The 21,075-nt window shown below is 40.8% G+C and overlaps 2 protein-coding genes across 3 annotated transcripts; both read left to right on the top strand.

Annotated features, from left to right (window-relative positions):
• Positions 1-7,967: 7,967 nt before the first annotated feature.
• Positions 7,968-10,744, top strand: b3gnt2a (UDP-GlcNAc:betaGal beta-1,3-N-acetylglucosaminyltransferase 2a; the record flags this gene model as incomplete). 2 transcript variants are annotated; one of them, XM_079498904.1, is made up of 2 exons in its annotated part: positions 7,968-8,080; positions 9,518-10,744. In XM_079498904.1, the coding sequence occupies exon 2, from the start codon at positions 9,539-9,541 to the stop codon at positions 10,742-10,744; it is 1,206 nt and encodes a 401-aa protein (XP_079355030.1). In that variant the 5' UTR covers positions 7,968-8,080; positions 9,518-9,538. The 2 variants fall into 2 exon arrangements, with proteins under 2 accessions (XP_079355030.1, XP_079355029.1); XM_079498903.1 differs by lacking the exon at positions 7,968-8,080 and adding an exon at positions 9,296-9,430.
• A 3,616-nt stretch (positions 10,745-14,360) lies between these two features.
• LOC306922008 (uncharacterized protein) lies at positions 14,361-20,233 on the top strand. The gene is made up of 9 exons (XM_079499363.1): positions 14,361-14,532; positions 14,700-14,730; positions 15,761-16,849; positions 17,477-17,521; positions 17,616-17,716; positions 17,855-17,913; positions 18,275-18,432; positions 18,710-18,865; positions 19,737-20,233. Exons 1-9 carry the CDS (start codon positions 14,449-14,451, stop codon positions 20,081-20,083), a joined length of 2,070 nt encoding a protein of 689 aa, XP_079355489.1. The 5' UTR covers positions 14,361-14,448; the 3' UTR covers positions 20,084-20,233.
• Positions 20,234-21,075: the final 842 nt, after the last annotated feature.

Raw genomic sequence — 21,075 nt, 5'->3', positions numbered from 1 at the left:
AACAAAGCAATGCAAAGATATAACAATAAAATCAGTTAATTTTAAACTTCACTTAAAACTAAGTGTAGATTATCAAAATGGTAAATGGTGCATTTATATAGCGCCTTTATCCAAGGCTCTTTACATAGATTGTGCATTACATTCACCCATTCACACACACATTCATACACCGATTGCGGCGGAAGCCATGCAAGGTACCAACCAGCACATCGGGAGCAATTTGGGGTTCAGTGTCTTGCCCAAGGACACTTCGACATGTAGACAGGAGGAGCCGGGATTCGAACCGCCGACCCATGGATCATTGGACGACCTGCTCTACCTCTTGAGCCACAGTCGCCCAAAGTGTTACATGTGCGCATGAGAGTCAGTAGAACCCTTTGAAAACAAAACGCCTGCGGGCTCCGAGGCTAGTAGAATCCCAATCTGGGAGTAGGAACCCATCGACAAAAAAAGAGAAGAAAACATATCTGTCTTGAGAGATTTGTATAACCCAAACGCAGACGACCAGAGGCACTGCAGTTTATTCTTCATCAACATATTTCAACACATTGGCATGGAACAGAGAGCACAGGGGAAATGAGGACACAGGTGAATGAGCAACCTGGTATGAACACACAGGATAGCTGAGGTGGAGAGGAATGTTGGAGTGGCCGGAGGAGAGAGACAGAAAGAGAGAATGAAAAAGAGCAAAGATTGAGAGCAGAGCGAGAGATAAGACAGAGAGAATCGAGAACACATGGAATAATGTCCAAGGACTAGAGAATGTGGCCAGACTCCAAAGTGGCCAGGGCTGCTGTTGAAGAGGGCTCGAGGGGCCAGAGGAGCAGACCATGACATAAAGTGCAATAAACCAAATAAAAATATTGAACCAATGGAAAGTATGAAAAAGTGCATCGGCAAAAACCTCCTAACTCACTTGAGCTGGATATTTTTCATTTTCTGAAAAATTAACATTTTGGACACTAGAGATATGCACAGTGGGTTGATTTTTCACTGGTCATTAGTCAAACACTGAGGTAGGTGTGTGTGTGTGTCACTGTGTGTGTGTGCGTGTGTGAGAGAGAGTTTTTGTTGTGTGCAATAGGCTACATTCAGTTACCCACTGAGCAATAGATGAAAAATGAAGTCTAGGTTTTAGCAGTCTAGGCTTTATAGGTTGTTAATGGTATGGTCACATTATGCCAATTATGAAAATTGCTCAACATATGCAAGTTAAGTATCCGGGACCGGCACTGACCGGCAGTTTCTACATGCTGGGGACCCATACTCAACATTTATAACACAAAACTTTGGTGTAGGCCTACTCAACATGCCTGGGTTGGTTCACATTCTGGCAAGTGGACTATAAGTAAAAGTACATTTTCCACCACTAGCAGAAAAACTAAAGGAGATACATAGCGGCCCCTGAAGCATGCTACGTCAACTACAAGGAGGATCGAGTCACCGCACACAACAGAAGAACTGTAGCACCGTGCGCATGCATGCCCTGCCCCTGCCCGTCTGGCGTCTGCCTATATACTGTACAAACATTTCTTAGCATAAAACGGCAAGCTCTTTCGCCTCGTAAATGGCCCTAGATGGCGACCAAGTTCCAACTGAGAATGAATGACCGGACATAATATACTCTCTCTGATATGATACAACAACCACAGGCAGGGTCCAGCTTCCAGGTTCTGGTTGTGAGCTGCAGAAACAGAATGGACCGAAGAAAGAAAGCGTTTATGATTCAGGTAAAGTTTCAGTTATATTCTCAATTTCTCACGTGTCCTGCCTAGTGCCTACAAGGTGTGGATTTACGGTTTTACCTGATTATGATCTAGGTCGCACGCTACTGCACGAATCATGTTTTAAAACATGCAAAATAGGTGATCTATAGGCCTACCTTATGTCAACTTTTCTCATACTGCATGTCCGCTAACATTTATTTGGCCATGATAGTAATACGGCTCCTTCTTCCGCAGGTGTAGGAAAAACCCAACGGGTTTTCATACCAGAAGGTGCATATAGTTTTTCGTTTAACATTCAATTAACTCACCCTGACTTGATTGTCTGAAGAATTTACACTTATGAAGTTAACACAATTTCTAAGCTGTAGTTTCTGATTATCATCATTGGGTGTAGCAGACAGCTGGAGATAGGTAAACTCAAAGTTAGACATCCAGACTTGTTGGACATTTTACATTTATGTAACAGCAACACATAATGCAACACAGCTACACATTAGCTGAATGGCTCTGAAGACGGTTTAGGCTACTACTAAATAAAATTTGTGCTAACATTATAAACATGCACTGGTAGAATTTATATTCCTATGACTATCATGTGTAAGCAGTCTGCAGTAAAAAGTCCAACGTGATACCACACAGATTCGATTTCAACATAATAGCTAGGGCAACAGATCAACAGATAAGACACAATTAGATATTTACATACTAGTCCATATTCCCATCTATACAACAATATCTGTTGCCTTAAAATATGAATGGTTCAACTTCTCCAACTGCTGAAAAAGCAGCATGCATCATGAGTAGAGGAAGTTACTTTAGTTTTACAGATGGACTTGACTGTACTGGCCTATAAATGTATAGTAAATGTCTTGACTCTTGCATGCAAAACCAGCAATATTTACAATGCTCTGGATTTGCAAATATAGTTTTTAACTGTGAAATATAACATCATAAATATTTCCAAATGTCCTGTCCTTGTATTTGTAAAGAGTTTGGTTGAATTTAGCAGGGTTGACTTCTTGCACTGTTGTTGACATCACAAACTTTATTTACTAGATGTGTCGGAATTTAGCTGTAAATGTATCTGCTATAACATATTTATTATTTATGAGAATGCCAAATTATAACATACTGTAGGTAGCCTACTAATGCCATGTTATTTTCCACAAATTCCAGCATTTATCTGTTGCATTTATCGGTCTTTAAAACCTGGAATCTTCAATACATTTTAAGGCAAAGACTACAGCCACTTTCAGGTTTAATATTTCAAATCAGAGTGATACAGTAACAGTATGAGTTTAAGCCCCGTCTCATTACATTACATGGAAAGTAATAGATAACAGAACTAGGTTAACTGTTAGTACATAACAGGCTAGTCTGTTGTTGCAGGGTTTCCCAGAGCGACATTAATCCTAAGTTATTTAACACCCTCCCAGCCTGTGTGTGTGTGTGTGTGTGTGTGTGTGTGTGTGTGTGTGTGTGTGTGTGTGTGTGTGTGTGTGTGTGTGTGTGTGTGTGTGTGTGTGTGTGTGTGTGTGTGTGTGTGTGTGTGTGTGTGTGTGTGTGTGCGTGCGTGCGTGCGTGCGTGCGTGCGTGCGTGCGTGCGTGCGTGCGTGCGTGCGTGCGTGCGTGCGTGCGTGCGTGCGTGCGTGCGTGCGTGCGTGCGTGCGTGCGTGCGTGCGTGCGTGCGTGCGAGAGAGAATGAGTTAGTTAACACAACCATGTTCTGTATAGAATAGATGAATTGTAAATGCACTTAATGTGTATGACAAAAGTGTATCTTTAGCCAATTAAAGGGGTTACTTAAGATTTTTGGACTTAAAGCTGTAGGAAATACTTGCCATATATATAGTGGTTGCAAAGGTATTAATTGATTGCCTGAGTCCAGTGGTGGGTATCCTGGTCTTGTTTTAGTGAATAGTAGGAATAGGTCAACAATACAAATAGTATTGTGGAATTATTTATTTTTAATGCGTGGCCTCCAGACCCCCACAAAAATGACCAGAACTACTTAATATTCACCAAAACCAGACCAGAACTCCCACCACGGGACTCAGGCAAACAATTAATACCTTTGCAACCACTATATTAATGGCAAGTATTTCCTACAGCTTTAATTCCAAAAATCTGAACTAACCCAGCACAAAAAATGGCCAATCTACAAGCTTGTAGAGCTGCTACGTTCTCAACTTCTTATTTATATATTGACATGACATGCTCAAAATATGGACACCAGGGTAGTAAGTATTTTGATCATGCTAATATCAATTTCACACTCAACGGTTGGACACAATACTTGTGTTTGTCATTATTTGACTGCTTTGCTGACGTGAGTGTTTGCACAGTGCTATACTACTATACTATACTATACAATACAATACTAGCCCTCTTTCACCAGGGTTTGGATCGATGTTCCAGTTCTGTTGGTATATTTCTGTAACAAGACTACAAAGGAAGCTGTAACACCTTGCTGTTGATACTTGATACTCATTGTTTGCAACATTGTGTGGTCAAAAGCACACGATAATAGAATGTATTTCACACAAATTTAACCAACGACAGACTAAAATGACAGACTAAAATGTACCTTTATACATAATGTCTTACTCTTCCATTGTAAATAAGAGGTCCTCTTGTACCATCATGTACCAATATTTCCACTATATTAGTTGCCAAAATCTCTTATAGCTCTTATTTTCTGATGTTTTTGCTTCATTGTTTCCTTTCTTATTGTTTGATTCTTTTATCTTCACATTATTTCCATATTTTACCTGTGCTAGATTATCTAGCCTATTTTATAGCTTCCTGTTTTTCTTTTCTTGTTTTATCCCTTCTCTTGGCTAGCTCTTGATCTCTTCTATTTACTGATTAATATCTGAACCTTTTCAGACTTACTTAATATAAACATTCTAAATGTATCCAAGTTTATTTCCTGTTGCAGTGTTTGTGAAAAGTGGGGAGAGTCAAGCAGAGTATCAAGAGCCACAACAACACCAGACTTTGGCAGAGTTTTTATCTAGCAACTGTCTGTCAGACTGTTGAACAAAACCAAGGCATGTCTCCTGTGCCTTTCATCAATTGCGCTGAAATCTCCTTATATTTTTAATTGAATCTACACTGGTTTTAACATGGTAACTCAGGCTTTTTTTGTTCCTTTCTTTTTTTCTCCCTTCTTTATCCTATTTTAAACTGCAACAGTGAAAGCCAGCATAAATATTCATTTGACTTTACTTTACTTATTTTTATCTTCTCGTATTTGTGTTGAAATACTAGAAGATCTAGTTTAGAGCCCTGGGGGACCCCGTTCAACATATAGGGTTAGGTTTACAGTAAAGTGCTTTCGTTTGACCCAAGCTGTTCCCTAGCAACACAACTCCACTGGAAGGTGGAATGTGTTGCTCGGTGTGTTGCTGCTTGTGTGTTTGCTTGATCTTGTCCTGTTTTGTAAAGCACAAAAGTGCTATACAAATAAAAGTATTATTAAACTTGCTTAGTTACTTACTTTTTAATTATTATTAAAGTAATATTACTATTAATTGTTGGGGCTCTAACTAACCACTTGAACCTAGGATCCCTGTTCCAGGGGAACATTCGCAAAAGTAGCTGATAATTATACGGTACAAACTCTCAATGTGATCCGTTCTGACACATTGTGAGCTTGTAGATCTGCAATTTTTTCGTTGCGAGGTGATTTGGAGTAGAGGGGGAAAAGAGCGGATAAAGTACAGAGCCAATTGAAGTTATATTTACTAAACTAGCCCATAGATCTCTACTTAAAACTAATTTTTATAGACTAGCTTTTAATTCTGATTTCTCCTGATCGTGTTCTATTGATTGTTTACTCTGCCTTGTATTATTATTTGCTTTGCATTGTTTCTGTGTTTTTCCTGCTGTGTGATGTTTACTTTTGCTGTTTCCTTTTGTAAAGCACTTTGTAACGTTGTTTTGAAAGGTGCTATAGAAATAAAGCTTTATTATTATATTATTATTATAGATAGAGGGTTTATGAGGGTAATGATGGTTATGTCAGTCAGTCTGTCCATTGGTTGAACGTTCAGCCCCTGCCCCCAAACAACATGTCTAGAGAACTACTGTCTGGATTTCCTGGGATTTGCAGTCCACTTCCTGCTCCCCCAGAGGATGATCCCTACTGATTTTGGTGACTCGTTGGCCTTTCGTCTAGCACCACCCGTAGGCTAAGATTTCCACTTGCACACAAGCCATGGCCCATCTCAAAACAGAATGGGCGGATTATCATGAAATGTACTGAACTGTTTGCTGGGCATCGCGGCTGTGAACCCTTCTAGCATGTTTCATTGGACGTTAAACCATTAAAGGCAGGAAAGTATCTGTGTCAACATACTGTACGTTTTTCAGAAAACTCTTAGGATTTTGAACATTGGATAATTTATAACAGTTGTTCTGGAGAGAAAAAACATCTGCTATTCTTTAACATTTTTGGAAAACTATTGAAAGTTTTGATTTCTTTTTTTACACAAGCCTTCTTTTCTGTCCCTGGCACAAAACATTTTCTAATGGGGGGTGCAGCCAGGTCTTAATTGGTTAAAATAAAAGGCAGCTTTATTGAAGGTACAATATTCAATTTCACAGCCATGTAAGCATTAACTGACAGATAATGGTTTGCAACCTGGCTCCTTGCCATAGTGGCTATAAACAAATAGACCTGTGCAGGCATGCCTAATCTAGTAATTTCACCTCCTTTTTTTTTTATCAGAGCCAGATTCTGTTTATTTGCCATGTACTGTACCTACTGTACTCATACAAGGACACCGGTGTGCAGCAGTAAAACAAATTTAATACATCAATAAAGGCATTCATGTTTAATGACATTGGACAGGTATATTCAACTTCTCCAAAAAGAGGCTCCTTAGTAACAGCTAGACATTAAAAAAAGTACTGTTTTCGGCTGCGTATGCCGGTGGCGTCGCTCAGCCAATCAAGGATTGTGGTGTAACTATGGTATGTTTCATTGGCTGGGTGATCGGCTGTGTGTGTGTGTGTGTGTGTGTGTGTGTGTGTGTGTGTGTGTGTGTGTGTGTGTGTGTGTGTGTGTGTGTGTGTGTGTGTGCGTGTGCGTGTGTGTGTGTGTGTGTGTGTGTGTGTGTGTGTGTGTGTGTGTGTGTAAGAACGGTGGTCCCTGATTGGCCGAGGGACAACACCGACCAATCTATGTTTCAAAGTTATGTGGATATCTCGGACGGGAGTTATATAGACATATAACTCAGAAGGGACAAAGACAGAGACTTGACACCTGTTACCAGACATACAATCTGGAGGTCATCATGGTAGACTCAGAAAGGGGAGACAAAAGACCTTTTGGCGGACAGTAAGTTGACACAAGTCAGCAGTAGGTTGCACGCTCTGCTCACGCACAAGTAGGCCATTCATGGCCTACTTAACTTGTGTGCAAAGCGCAATTTGGCAGCTCGACAGAGTGCATTTCTAGTTTAACTTGTGATGTGTCTGAACCTTCTTTTTATTCCCCGGAATCGATTTGTTCCTACAGTAATTCGTTCTCTCTATTTGGAAATTGGATCACATAAATGTCATTTTCATGCTCCTATTAAAACAGTAATATTGAAAATATTGAAAGTATCTCCACTACAAATTGGAGCCATGCTACTACTGTATGTGAACATAGATACATTATTTGATCCAACGGACAACACAATGGTTCACTGTCCGAGAATGGCATGGGTGAAAGACATGGAATCTCATATTCGCAAAACAAACAAGGCTATTATTACATGTTTTTTGCCCATTCACCCCTGCTGTAAGAACCATTCTCTAGATCACGGTCAAGGACTAATTTCTGTCCCATTGTACTCCACTCAACTCAACTCAACTCAAACTTTATTTATAAAGCACATATTACAACGACCAAAGGTTGACTGTATATATGATACATTTTTTCATAGAAGTGTAAATTTGTACTTCTTTAAATGTTCTGATGAATTGAAAATGGAGGACCCTGATTTAAACAAATCTTAGTGCTTTTTCTGGTTTCATCCTCGTAGCAGTTTTTGTATTGACCTGTGCTTTCATTTGAACTGTACCCATTCTACTAACATTTTCAAAAACATTCTAATAATGTTCCGGGTCATTTGTCCTGGTTTGTACTACCAGTGTTACAGAAAGGTGAACATAAAACATGGTGGTAGTGTGTGTCTGATTCGCAGTGTGATTATGCTTCATTGCAGGTGGCTTGATAACGTACCAGGCCCCCACACCTGCGTCTTCTGGGGACATTTACCAGCCAACCGCATGGGCTTGAATAGAGCTCTGGGAAGTCTGCAATCACAACGGACCAACAACTCCCTCCCACCAGTCAGGTAAAACCTAGTCTTCACAATAATGAGTACCACAGACGAATAACAGTCTAAGTCCACACTATTGATCCATAATATATAAATGATAGATAAGGGTTCAGGACAACGAGGCCTTTTCGTGGAGGGGTCAGTCTGAAATTTGGACTTAGACTGTTTTTCGTCTGTGGTACTCAATTTGGAAAACACACACATTAGCCTTTTTAATCAAATGGATTAAAGTCAGAATTTGGAAGAACTAGCAAATTTGGAAACCAGAGAAGCTAAACAATCTAGACCCAATCAAGCAAAAGTGTGCAGTTCATACTTTATATACATAAATGTAAATATATATGGTTGATAATGCCTAAGAAGTTTTATCATATGACCTGTTAAAACCCTATAAACAGAACCTACTGTATCAAGTTCACACGTTTTGGTATGATGTGCATAATGTGACCTCACATTCACATGTCTCAGAAACACAGAGGAACTGAAATGTGTCTATTTCCTATTTCACTGCTGTGCGGATTAAAAGTGTTACATACGTATTTGTGCTGATGACTTCATTTGCTATTTGTGAATCCGTCATACAATTTACTCTTTTTTCACTCTTACACTTTTGAGTTGACCTGGCGTTTGTATTTAATGAGAACGGAGTGGAGAGCAACTACGTGGTTCGGCAAGAGAGAAATGTTCTCTCTTTGCACACACATCTTTGGCAGCTTAAATCACTGTATTGTGTTAACCATAAAACCATCTCATCTGGCACTTGTAAGTAAAATCACTACAGGTTAGAAAGTGCAGTTCTGTTGTGTTGTGTTGTAAGTTTCCTATTTTAAGCTGGTTGATGTTTAATGTTTTTAATGTGCAATGTCATTTGAGGTTAAACTTCATTCCTTGTTTTTTTTTCTCAGCTGCTGGGATTTTCTTATCGTGGTCATGTGAACTCACTTAGTCAGGACCCACATGTTTCAGAAATCACTTATTTACACTAGTGCTATTTTAGAATTCCTTACATTGAATTGCATGCCAATGTGATGAATATCATGCAATAAAAAAAATCTAATAATAATAAAAGCTTTAAAAGGTTAGTGTTGAGATGCATGAGCACTTTTGTGTGTATGGAGTCAATATGCCATGACTTAATGCTGCTGGTAAATTGGTATCATGAGCATGTCTAAATGGAATCCCATGATGCCTGTCTGCCATTGTTGAAGTCAGAGAGGAGAGAGTAGGAAATATGCGTATCGGCCCATTCCTGCAGGACTACGGTCACAATTTGTTTCCACACATTCCACACTCTTGTCTCCATCTTCTTACAAAGCCAGTCTTTCTATGTTTCTACATATACCTATGTTCTATTCTGAGTCTGTTGTAAGTGTGCTAACCTCAGAGGCAGACAGATTAACTGTTTCTTGTCACGTTTCGATGATCTTAACCCCTGTTCCTCTCTCTTTCCAGGCCCAGAAAGGAGGAGGCAACATGCCCAGCAGCCGCAGGAAAGCCAGGGTGATCTGCATGATATTGATACTCAACATTTTCATCTGCGTCCTGGTGGTCGTGTCTCGGAACCTGGGCCAGGACAAGAGTGATCGGAGAAAGGTCCGGATTCCATCCAAGAGGTTCTGGCGAAGACAGGCGCTAAGCAAGTCCTTCTGGAACAAGGAGCAGCAGCACCTGGATTTCTTTTTCAACCCCATCCTCTCATCAGCCCTCTCCAACAGCTCCCTCCTTGACCTGCCGGATTGGCTGAATGACACGGCGCCCCTCAACCCTTGTGAGACGGATGGCCGTGTGTCCACTCAGATCTGGGACTTCAACACATTACCGCAACGCTTTCAGGACTTTCTAAGGCACATGCATTGCAGGACCTACCCCATGTTGATCAATCAACCCCACATATGTGATAATAAACCCTACCTCCTGCTGGCTATAAAGTCGTTGGCTCCGCACTTTGATCGGCGGCAGGCCATTCGTGAATCCTGGGGACGGGCGGGGGTCTTAGCCAATCGTGGTGTGGTAACGGTTTTCCTGCTAGGAAGTGCCACATCGATCGACTTCTTCCCTGACCTGTCGTGGATGCTGGAGCATGAGGCAGAGCTTCACAGGGACATCCTCCAATGGGAGTACAGGGATACCTTTTTTAACCTCACCCTTAAGGAGGTTCTTTTCCTGGATTGGTTTAGTCAACACTGTCCCCAAGTGCAGTACATCCTTAAAGCTGACGATGATGTCTTCGTCAACACTCTGCAAATCATTGACTTCCTGGAAGGTCTCCCAGAGGCCAGAGCTGAAGATCTGTTCATAGGTGATGTCATCGACAACGCGGGCCCTCACCGGGACCCGAAGCTCAAGTACTTCATCCCGGAGAGTGTGTTTGTTGGACAGTACCCGCCTTACGCAGGCGGTGGAGGGTACTTGTATTCTGGCGAACTGGCGTTGCGTCTCAGTGCAATATCTGGACAGGTGGCCCTGTACCCTATTGATGACGTCTATACGGGGATGTGTCTGAAAAAGCTGGGCCTCATCCCAGAAAAGCACAAGGGCTTCAGGACTTTTGGCATTGAGGAGAAGTACAGGTACAACCCGTGCATCTATAAGAGCCTAATGCTGGTGCACAGTCGGACACCACAGGAAATGATCCAGATATGGTCTTGGCTCGCCGATCCCGATGTAGAGTGCCAGTGAGCATTCATATCAATCTATGCAGAGTTGCATTTGTTACACATACTATTGTTATTGGAATCATTTTAAACTTTTACAGTTGTGAAAGACTGAATTCTAAGATATCTGTCTGGGCTATTGTTCAGAAGTGATGAAAAGAAGCAACAAAGTGTTCTCTTCACCAAGAGATCTAATTAGTCACGTTTGAGACGTTTTTCAGTGAATGTAGCTCCGAACCTTCAATGTTAAATCTACAGTACAGTACGTGAGCAAGAATAATAGAGTTACTTTCTTGCTATGAGTGGAATGTGAAAAATCTGTGTAACTGCAACAACAATCTGTTTTTCTCTTTACTTACATAAACTGAAGATTTGTTTGACTTCTGATGAAATGATCTTTCAATGTTCAACATTTCCTTTGTTTTCCGCTCACTGTGTAGCTCAGGGGTACCCAGAAGGTAGATCTTGATCTAACAGTAGATCACTAAGGCTGTGCAGGTTAGATCACATGATATGCCCCTAAAGAATATTAAATTTATTTTAAATATATTCAAAGAAAAAACTATTTTTGACATTTGAATTAAGGTGACTTGATTGATTGACATCAAACCGCCAGTCAGCTCAAACCCACAATGCAATATTTTGTTTTCAAGAGTGTTGCTGTGCACAAAAACGTCTGTAGCATTACAAATTAAATACAAAAACTCCTACCTATTCAATTTCTCCCCCTCTATGTCCCATTCCAAGTGCATTTGTCATTATAAGACAAATTATATGTAATGCCAGCGCCGCTATTTGAAAGCCCCCTCAGGTACATGTATTTAAGCTATTTTCAGAAATGGTATAATAATTGTTTCAGTGGATAGATCTTGTTTATCTGGTCATTTTGAAAGTAGCTCTCAAGTAAAAAAACCATGGGCACCCCTTATAGAAACAAGACAAACAGCTGGCTCAGGAGGCAGTGCCTCCTGAATTTGTGTGAAACCGTACGAGCAGGTTGGTGCTCTGCATGGTTGCCTCTACTGTCGGTGTGTGAAAGGGAGTGTGAAAGGGAGTGTGAAAGGTACATGGACAAAAAAACCTTTATAAAACCTTTATTTTAATTGTCACATGCACTAAAATACAGATGTGGCAACATCACACACACACACACACACACACACACACACACACACAAATGTAACACATTTTAAAGCACTTTGGAGCAGGAGGCTATATAAATGCAGACCACTTGCCACAGAACTACTCAGTCATTCAATTATGCCTCAGCTCTTACTGTATGCATTCTGAGAACCCATCGGCAAATAAGGAGAAACAGCGCCCTCTTTCCCACAGTCTGTCTCGAGAGACATTTTCCACAGTATTGCGTTTGGGGAGAATAGGTTACACTCTGTCTGTATATTTATTATTTAATGTCAACATGAAAGTGAGGAACACACAGTTGGAGAGGTGCTCGTGAGATCAGATCAGCAGGAATACATGTCATTCTGGTGGGGAAATGTGTAACTACTGCACCACATGTTCTACTACTGAACGTCAGTGATAAAATATTCGTAGTCTGATTCGACTGTATTCGCTCTTATTGTGTTTTCATGAAGTGACATACAGGTATCAAGGTATGATATAATGAATTTCGCTATTGGTTTTTACCCACTGTAGAAGTGTGCATGTTGGTTTCTGTGTTGCATTACTGCATATTGGCTATTGGAAAAGCTTGACCATGTGACCCCCTTTTAATTTGCTACTACTATGACTACTTGAGACAAATTTAACCGTGATGAATGAAATTGTACATTTTGTGATTACTGTTAATTGGCTTTTTTGTTTTGTAACCAGCTGTCATTACAGTATGTATGCTGTCAAAAAGTGAGATATATTGCTGCTGTAATCGTGTGCATCTGTGTGCATGGGTGCGTGTTTTAAGTGTTCATAACATAAGTCCATAATAGCATCAATAACATCAACTCTCATTTGGAGTTGAGTGTGGCCTTGATTATTGGTGTTTGTTTGTTATATTAAGTAAGTCATTGTGGAAAATAAACATGTGGATATTTTTGTATGATAATTCATTACAAAAAAAAATCATCTGTGGATTTATTTTGCTTTTTAGTGACTTATTAGTGAATAAAAAAGTGGCAATCGTTTTCAGTGGCCTGCATTTTGCATGCAGCTCATTATTGTTTAATTTGCCATGTGTGGTCTCAAGGAAAACAATTAATGTCATAGTTAATTTGGGGTGATACCTAGATTGGATTTAGGCCAGCTGTGTCCAAAGCGCGCCCCGCAGACCAAATGCGGCCCTGGGGCGAATTGTATATGTCCTGCAGCTTCATACCTGAATTGAATTATGAACACCCAACAGTATGGGTAGGACATTTTTACATTAAAGTTTTTTTAACCTGGGCATTTCCCAGAGTATAATTTGTCAGTGTTCCTTGTTCCTTGTATTCTTTTTTACCTTGCTTGCTTGGTTACATTTGGTAATGTGACATAAGGCTGAAAAAAGGCTGAGATACACTTTTTGTTCACAGCACACCAGACAAAAGACCATTGCTATTAAATATTGATGATGATAGTTAAATCGAATCGTTTAATCCAAACGTACATTATGTAGTTGGGTGTTTTCATATTTTCTAATATGGCTTTGAAAAAAAGGTTTGGACACCCCTGGCTTAGGCCTACTGGGAGAGGGTACAACAAGCTGTGGGCACATACAAACCTGCAGTGATGGTGCAGGTTTACGCACGCCTGTACTGCCACTCTCACAAGGCTATCAGGAACACTTTAGATTTATACTGTAGAATGTAGATGGCTTAATTTGCACACTTTTACAAAGCCATAATAGGGCAACTCCTTAATTGGTTAGTTGTTACCTTGGGATTGTTTAATGTGTTAAAAAGTTAAAAAGTGTGTGTGTGCGTGTGTGTGTGTGTGTGTGTGTGTGTGTGTGTGTGTGTGTGTGTGTGTGCGCGTGTGTGTAATGTGTATATCCCTGAAACCAAAAGGCCCTCAGAGCTGTCCTGAGGTGGAAAGCCTGGTGAGGCGAGGTTATATTAGACCTGTGTACACCAGTGATCATCACAGTGAGATATTTCTAAATTATGCCTCTATTTATTGCGAACGCAGTGATTGCGAACGCTAACTATGAGACCTAGCAGAACATGTCTGTCTGTGTGTGTGTGTGTGTGTGTCTGTGTCACGCTGTAACACCACCCGCCCGCCACCAGAGGGCGCAGCTGTATCACACACAAAAAAAACACACACACACAAAAACTTAACTTAAAAAAAAAAACTTAACTTAAAAAAAAAACTTTAAAAGAAAACTTAAAAAAATAAAATAAAGAAAACTAAAAAAAAAACACACGCACACATACACACTAAAAAAAGAACTTAAAAAACCTTAACGTCTTACTTGTATTTTTAATTTGATGTGGTTGATCAATGTTATATTGCAAAAACAAACAAAATATGTAGCACTGTATTCTTTGTTTAAAATGTTTTGTCAATAGAGAGGAGGCCTAGTGCAACAACTTATTCAGTCTTATTGGTTAATTTTATTGAAAGCGCTACAGTGACATCTGCTGGTAGCTACACAGTAGAACAAATCGTCAGCGGCTTGATATGTTTCAGCTGTTGATTGTAAATTGTCTTTTAGTACTAGGTCAAGTTAACAGCATCCAGTTGACGGTCATACATACATGTCCAAATACATCAAACAGGCAAAGTAAAATGCCGAGAAATCGCTTAAGGTTGAAAAGCAGATTCATATTTCTACTCATATTTGTTATATGTCCTAAACTCTGTGACTCAAAGGTAAGTTTGCATTTTCAATACATCATTCATACGACACCCAGCTAGCTCCCTAGCCCTGGTCCAGTGCTCGCTGTAAGCGCTGGACCATGCAGGGCTACTGCTCCCCTACATTTATTTTATAAAATATAGGTAAACATAATTATGATTGTTGTTGTCTTGTTTTGCAGACAGATAGAAACGGCGCTAATGCTGGTTCGGGTAAGAATCACAATTTTGGTGTTGAACAGCTATATTTTCGCTCGAGTCATAGAAGGCTACATATTGACGCTACTTTATTTACGTTGTCAACTGCAGCAACACGTTATTTTGCACCAGGGCTTCCATGATCTTCCCCAAATTGAATATGAAGGACCCCAATGGAAACGAGCCATATAACTCTTGGGTTTTAAATCCTCATAGCAGGCCAGACCTTGTATTGAACTCTACTCATTCCTGTGCTTTTTTTCTGCAAACTATTATTCACTAGTATTCAATCAATCAAATTGTAGGCCTATTTCCATTTTCTACACACAGAAGAGGTGTAGTTCTGGTTGACAAAAGTAGTGTACTGCCTGAATCTCTATGTGCATTACCTCCCCAGGCCAAGTAGGGATTCCATTAGCTCTGGTCCATGGACAAGAGCTAGGATTCCATATGCAGTGGGGGGGGGGGGGGAAATACTATTTTCTTTACTTAAGTAAAAGTATCAATACTGCAATGTTGTAAAATAGTCTGTTACAAGAAAAACGTTGGAATTCTAAATTTAAGTACTGGTAAAAGTACAAAAGTATTGGTATCAAAAATAGAAAGTAGCATACTCATTATGCAGAAGGTCCCACAAGTATTCAAATGTAGGCTATATACAATGTATACAACTCATAAAATAGCAGATCTACAAGCTCGCAATACGTAGATGGGCTGAAGCGGTTAATGTATGTTTTGTAATAATCAAAATCTACAAAGTATCTAGCAACTAAAGTATAATATCTGCCTCTGAGATGTAGTAGAGTACAAGTAAAACTATTGGAAATACTCAGGTAAAGTACAAATACCTCAAAATTCTACTTAAGTAGTACCTAAGTTAATGTACTTAGTTACTTTGCAGCAGGACAGTTAGGTGACATATTCTAATTAATTGCAGCTTGAAATGGACACTCATGATTTTACTGTTCATGCATAGCCTGCTCTGCCTTATTGTTGCACCAGGTGAACTTTGTGCACTATTGTTCTTCCTTTCGTTGTTCTTCAGATGGCCAAAGAAAAGACAGAAATAATGCATTTTTCGCGCTGCAGAGCTGCCACCAGGTGTTGCGTGACGACAACGGCGAGCTCTTCTCCCCTGACTACATGTGCTCCAGCCCACCGCTCTGGTGCAACTGGACCATTTCCGTGGCACCAGGGAAGCGTGTGCGTCTCTACCTCGAAGATTTAACACCAGAAGATTCCTGCCACCTCAAGCGAGATCAGATCCATGTCGACGAACCCACTGGTTACTTTGCCAGTCATAAGGTCCTGCAGAAGTGCTGGCGAGAGGCAGAGTACATATCTCTCTCTAACACGCTCTATGTGGTTCTGCTCATCGCTGGCTACCCTGACCCTCCATACAGGGGATTCTACGGCCGATACCAAGCTTTTGGACCGCCGGTCGTATATAATCCTCATGACGACATCACAGAACAAGGCAGGAAGCCGCATATAGAACACAAGGTCACAAAGCGGCCTCTTGGTCAGAGGAGCTTCACAAGATTTTCACCCACGGTCGACACAAGCCCAAAGAAGACGGTTTCATTAAAACACCCCACATTTCTTCCTCAAGCTAACTATGATGGTATGTATGATGATGATGACCAAGCCGGGCTTCCAGGGGAGGCAGAGGAACAAACTGAGACAGATGACACTTTGAAGTCATCACCCGTTCAGGGACAAGAGGAGAGCAGTCAGGTGATTGACAGTCATGTATCCCATGTCACTGTTATGCCCAACGTGGCAATGTCCACCCAGGAGACTTTGCGCACAGGGAGAGCTGCCTCTCCCACAGTCACACAACTACCCACAGATGAAGACCGACATCCCATCTCTTCACATCAACAGACGCCATCAGCAACACTGAGGGATGTGGATGTCCAGGACCAGACGACACAAGAAGACTCTCTTGTCGCTGACGATGACTCCACACAAGGTCCAACAGAGGCCACCGCTGCAGCTGTTGGAGATTTAGAGCAAGTTGGAGAGGATGAGAACAGTATACAGATCATTAAGGCTTCACGTGATGTTGAGGAGACACGCACCCACCCTCATCCCAACATGGTGGAACCACGCTTGGAGCATAGAAGGGACGGTGGGTTTACAGCAAAAGATGTTAGTTTAACCACTTGGACACTGTATACTAGGTTGCCCGGGGCTCTTTACTGGTTGACTCCTTTTTTTCCCTGCACAAATCTCTTCTCTGAAATAGCAGACCTACTGAGATTGTACAGTAGATCTGCTATTTTTGCCAAATGTTTGCCCAAGAAAGGGGATCCTTGTGTTAATGTCATGCACTGTGCAAGCTCACATGTAACTCCTAGAAAATATAACTGTACATTGGATTTTTTTTTTCTTCTGGAAAAGGAACAAATGACCGATTGAAAATGCAGAATGGGTACATTTCAAACGAAAGCACAAGTCAATACAAAAACTGTTACTGTGGATGACTTTTTCCCATTCTTCTGGAAGGTTATCACATCAAGGTTCAAAACAGCATGAAGTCATTCGGGTTAGGTTAAGCTCAGGGTCCATCCTTGACATTTTTAGAATCAGCCTCAGGTTTTATTAATGGGTTAAAATAATATATGCTCCCCTTGGTTAACAGTTGTATAATGTGCACCAAAATGTACGATAGAACTGAGCTGTAATGCCTAATAAGTCAAATACTGTTCTAATTTTTTGTCTGTATGGATGTTGGCCTGTTTCCGTTCTGCTATAGGAAATGACAGAAATCATACCCGACACATTCCACATCTACCTGGAGGTGAGTGTTAGGAAATCCTACCATATTACCTTTTATGAAATATCTGTGGTTACTGGTGGTTACATAACTAACATCTTGTTTTGGTGCTTCTCAGATCTTCTGTTTGAAGTCACCATTGAGGTCAGTTTCCAACATGATCCTGCAGATGCCTGGGATGATGTAGCGACATCACTGCTAAAGTCCGTAACAGACTTGGTATGTCAAAAATAAATTACAATCCCATAAATCAGTGTGCTCCAATTTTCTTTTGAGGTGATTTTAAATATTGATTTTGTTTGTTCTAATGCCTTGTCAGATTAGCCCATGTATACAACATCTTTCTTGTTCCCTTAGATTTCTGCACAACTGGTTCTTCATAACCCTGTAAGCACATCATCCAAAAGAATAATAAGGTATATGTATACAAACGCACCTCTGTGTTCCATTCTGAAGTGATAATATAATTGTATATTTATGGCTTTATGTTATATGCTCGTCTGCAAAAGACTTACAACCTACCTCAAACTGCTGTGGCTGATTCGGCCCAACTGTGCAGAATGCAGCTGCAGTGACAATTCAGAGCATGATGTAAATGACGTACTAAACGGCGTGTGATGGCCATCAAACTACAGACTTACTCATTAATGGCACCAGCAGCAATTGATTGGGATCCTATCTCCAGTGCAAACATGAAAAGCAACACAATATTACATCACAATATTACACATACTATTAAGCTTGACTTTTTGCCTGTATTGTGCCATCTCTGCTCAGGTTGGATGCAGGTGTGCTGTATATCCTCTGGCTCCAGACTCGGGAGGCACCTGTGCGTCACAGGGCACTCCCTGCTTCCCTGGAGGGCCTTAGACAAACCACCATCAGCCTAGGGAGCAGTGAGAGGCAGGCTGTCATTGTTTCCCTGTCCACAATAGGTATCCAACCACAATTCAGCTACATTAGGCATTCTCAGATTATTATGCTAATGAGCATCTGATCTAATGCGTCTGCTGTAAATTGGGGACTAATATTTTTTGTTTTTGCATAGGACTTTAGAACAGAATTACACTGCATACTAGGGCTGCAACAGTTAATCAAACTAATACATTTAATTGATTATAAAAGATATTCCACTTTAATAGTTGATTAAGGGGAAAATGTGAAAAGATATCCTGTGTTCATTCGTTTCTGTCTTGTGTTCATCTACTTTAGATGTCAACGAGTGTGGGACTCAGCTGGTTCTGTGTGACATCAATGCTGAGTGTGTGAACCATTTTGGGTCCTACGCGTGCCACTGCCGACCCGGATTCAAGGACGTGTCCCACCTCGGTTCAGGAGGAACCCACTGTGTCAATGTGAAGGCTGCTGGTACGCACCATAACAAGGGAAACTATTTTGTAACACACCCCTTAACAACCGCAATAATTGACCATAATTTCACAACAAATGTTTCTCTTACCCCAATGCCTCTGGGGATTATGACGCAAGAGAACAAGCAGGGGTCTAATAATGGCTTTTTCTCCCATGTTTATCTCAGATCTCATTTGGCCTGTCTGAATGTGATGATGTATGATAAGAGCGCCCCTCACTTCACACAAGTGTGATTTTTGAGGGGTGCCAGCCCCTCCTATATTCAGCTGTTTGTGTAGATTTTAGTCCACAAACATTCAATTTCTAATAAAAATCACACCTGTGTGAAATGAGGGGCGCTCTTGACGTCATACATCAATTCTTTTTAGTGGACATTTGACATTGCTACATAAGGTACATAATGTGGTCCCTTATTGGCTAAGCGCTCCCACCAGCATGTGATTGTTTAGCCGATTTGCTCGCTTACAATTTTCCCTTCAATGTCAATGGCGTTTAATGTTTTGATTAATTTACGTCATATTTAGCGGAATTCTGACCGGAATTCTCTTACCGTGGTCAATGGCAAATCTTGATTGTCCATTTAATGGTTAATGATAAAGAGTGCCCCTTACTTCACACGGGTGTGATTTTTATTAAGTTTCAAAAAGCTACACAGTAGGCTGTATATTTCAAACATTACAAAACATTATCTGAAAGTTTCGTTTCAGGGAGTTAACTTCCTTGGCCTGTCAGCGTGACACTCGGAGCCTCTTCTAGACAGCTTGGTTAAATTAACAGTCAGATTTCACAGTGTGAAATGTGAAAATTCACAAGCGCTCTCACCTGGACAGACGCAAATTTTAAATAGTTTTATGATGTTCCTACCCAGCCTGTAGCTCCGAGCCGCCTGCCGAGCTGAACAACGGAGTCTACGTGATGTTTTTCCTGCTCAGTGCACTCATCCTGATAACCCTGTTTGTTGTCGGTGCAATGTGCCACCGTCACCACACGGGGGCCCTCATCTTCACAAGCGGGACTCACATCGATGGCAACCTTTCAGATCCTTGCTGCTCTGACCTGCCCCCTCCACCCCCACCTATAAGGCGACCCAAAGACGGCTGGTCCCATCCCGAGGACTGCTGCCCTGCTGCAGACCTGTCCCTAGTGCGCTTTAGTCCTCTCCATCCACTAGACAGCTACGTCATAGACCCAGAGGCAGCAGCAGCAAAGTTGTGATATGTTTTGATTCAGGTTATGGACCCTTGAAAGTAATGATGCCTCTGTATGTTATGAAATTTCACCGTATGGGAAGGCTGTCTTCCAGTGACATAACTTGGCCTATTCATTCATGTTTTGGGTATTAATAAATGTACTCACTTCAATGTATTTCGCTGTTATTGATACTAATGTTGACAGATCTATCCAGGCTTCTAATATTTTATTTAAAGCTGCAGTCCATAACTTTTATGTCCTTCCTGGGATTCAAGCTTGAACCCTTTTGTCACGAATGAGAACCCAAATTTCTCCCACAAGAAGTCCAGATGTAGCTTGGTCTACCAGGAGACAACCACACATTGCAACGCCAAGCTTTTCATGTCAGTGTGTAGCTTTTGTCTCCACACGTCTCATATTTGCCATTGACAATGAAAGGAGAAATTAGGTCATATGTGCCTCAAATATGATGTAAATTTGTGGCAACATTAAATGCCATTGACCATGAAGGGAAAATGTACGTCATTTAGACGAGCAAATCGGCTAACCAATCACAAATTCAGTTCATGAGATGATGTATGATGATGTATAATAAGAGCGCCCCTCACTTCACACGGATATTCAGTTTGGGTACAGGTATAAAACCAGAAAGACTTGTTTGCATCAGGGTCCTCCATTTTCAATTCATAACATTTAAAGACATACAAATATACACTTCTATGGAAAAAAAGAAAGTAAGAAAAGGGAAAAACGTGTTTAGTATGGAAAAATAGATGGGAGGGACTTTTCCTTTTTTTTTTTTACAGTGGCCAGATTTGAAATTTGAGTAGGGATTCACATTTATTAATGGCTGTTGGTAGGGCGTTCCACATTTTAGTGCCATATAGGAGCGAAATGAACCCCTTGTTTGTGCCAAATCTGGGTTGCACGTGGTTTGTTGAACTCCCTCTGGTGTTGTGGTGATTGTGGACTTTGTTGACATTAGGGAAGTATTTTGACAGGTACATGGGTATCTT

Source organism: Electrona antarctica, assembly GCF_951216825.1.
Source record: "Electrona antarctica genome assembly, chromosome: 4".
In the NCBI taxonomy this organism is placed as follows: domain Eukaryota; kingdom Metazoa; phylum Chordata; class Actinopteri; order Myctophiformes; family Myctophidae; genus Electrona; species Electrona antarctica.
This window is presented reverse-complemented; position numbering and strand designations above follow the sequence as displayed.

Excerpts from the sequence above, each read along its gene's own strand:
- LOC306922008 (XM_079499363.1), top strand. The coding sequence starts at position 14,449 with ATGCCGAGAAATCGCTTAAGGTTGAAAAGCAGATTCATATTTCTACTC. Across the intron at positions 14,533-14,699 it reads CTAAACTCTGTGACTCAAAG|ACAGATAGAAACGGCGCTAA; the intron begins GTAAGTTTGCAT and ends CTTGTTTTGCAG. Across the intron at positions 14,731-15,760 it reads CGGCGCTAATGCTGGTTCGG|ATGGCCAAAGAAAAGACAGA; the intron begins GTAAGAATCACA and ends GTTGTTCTTCAG.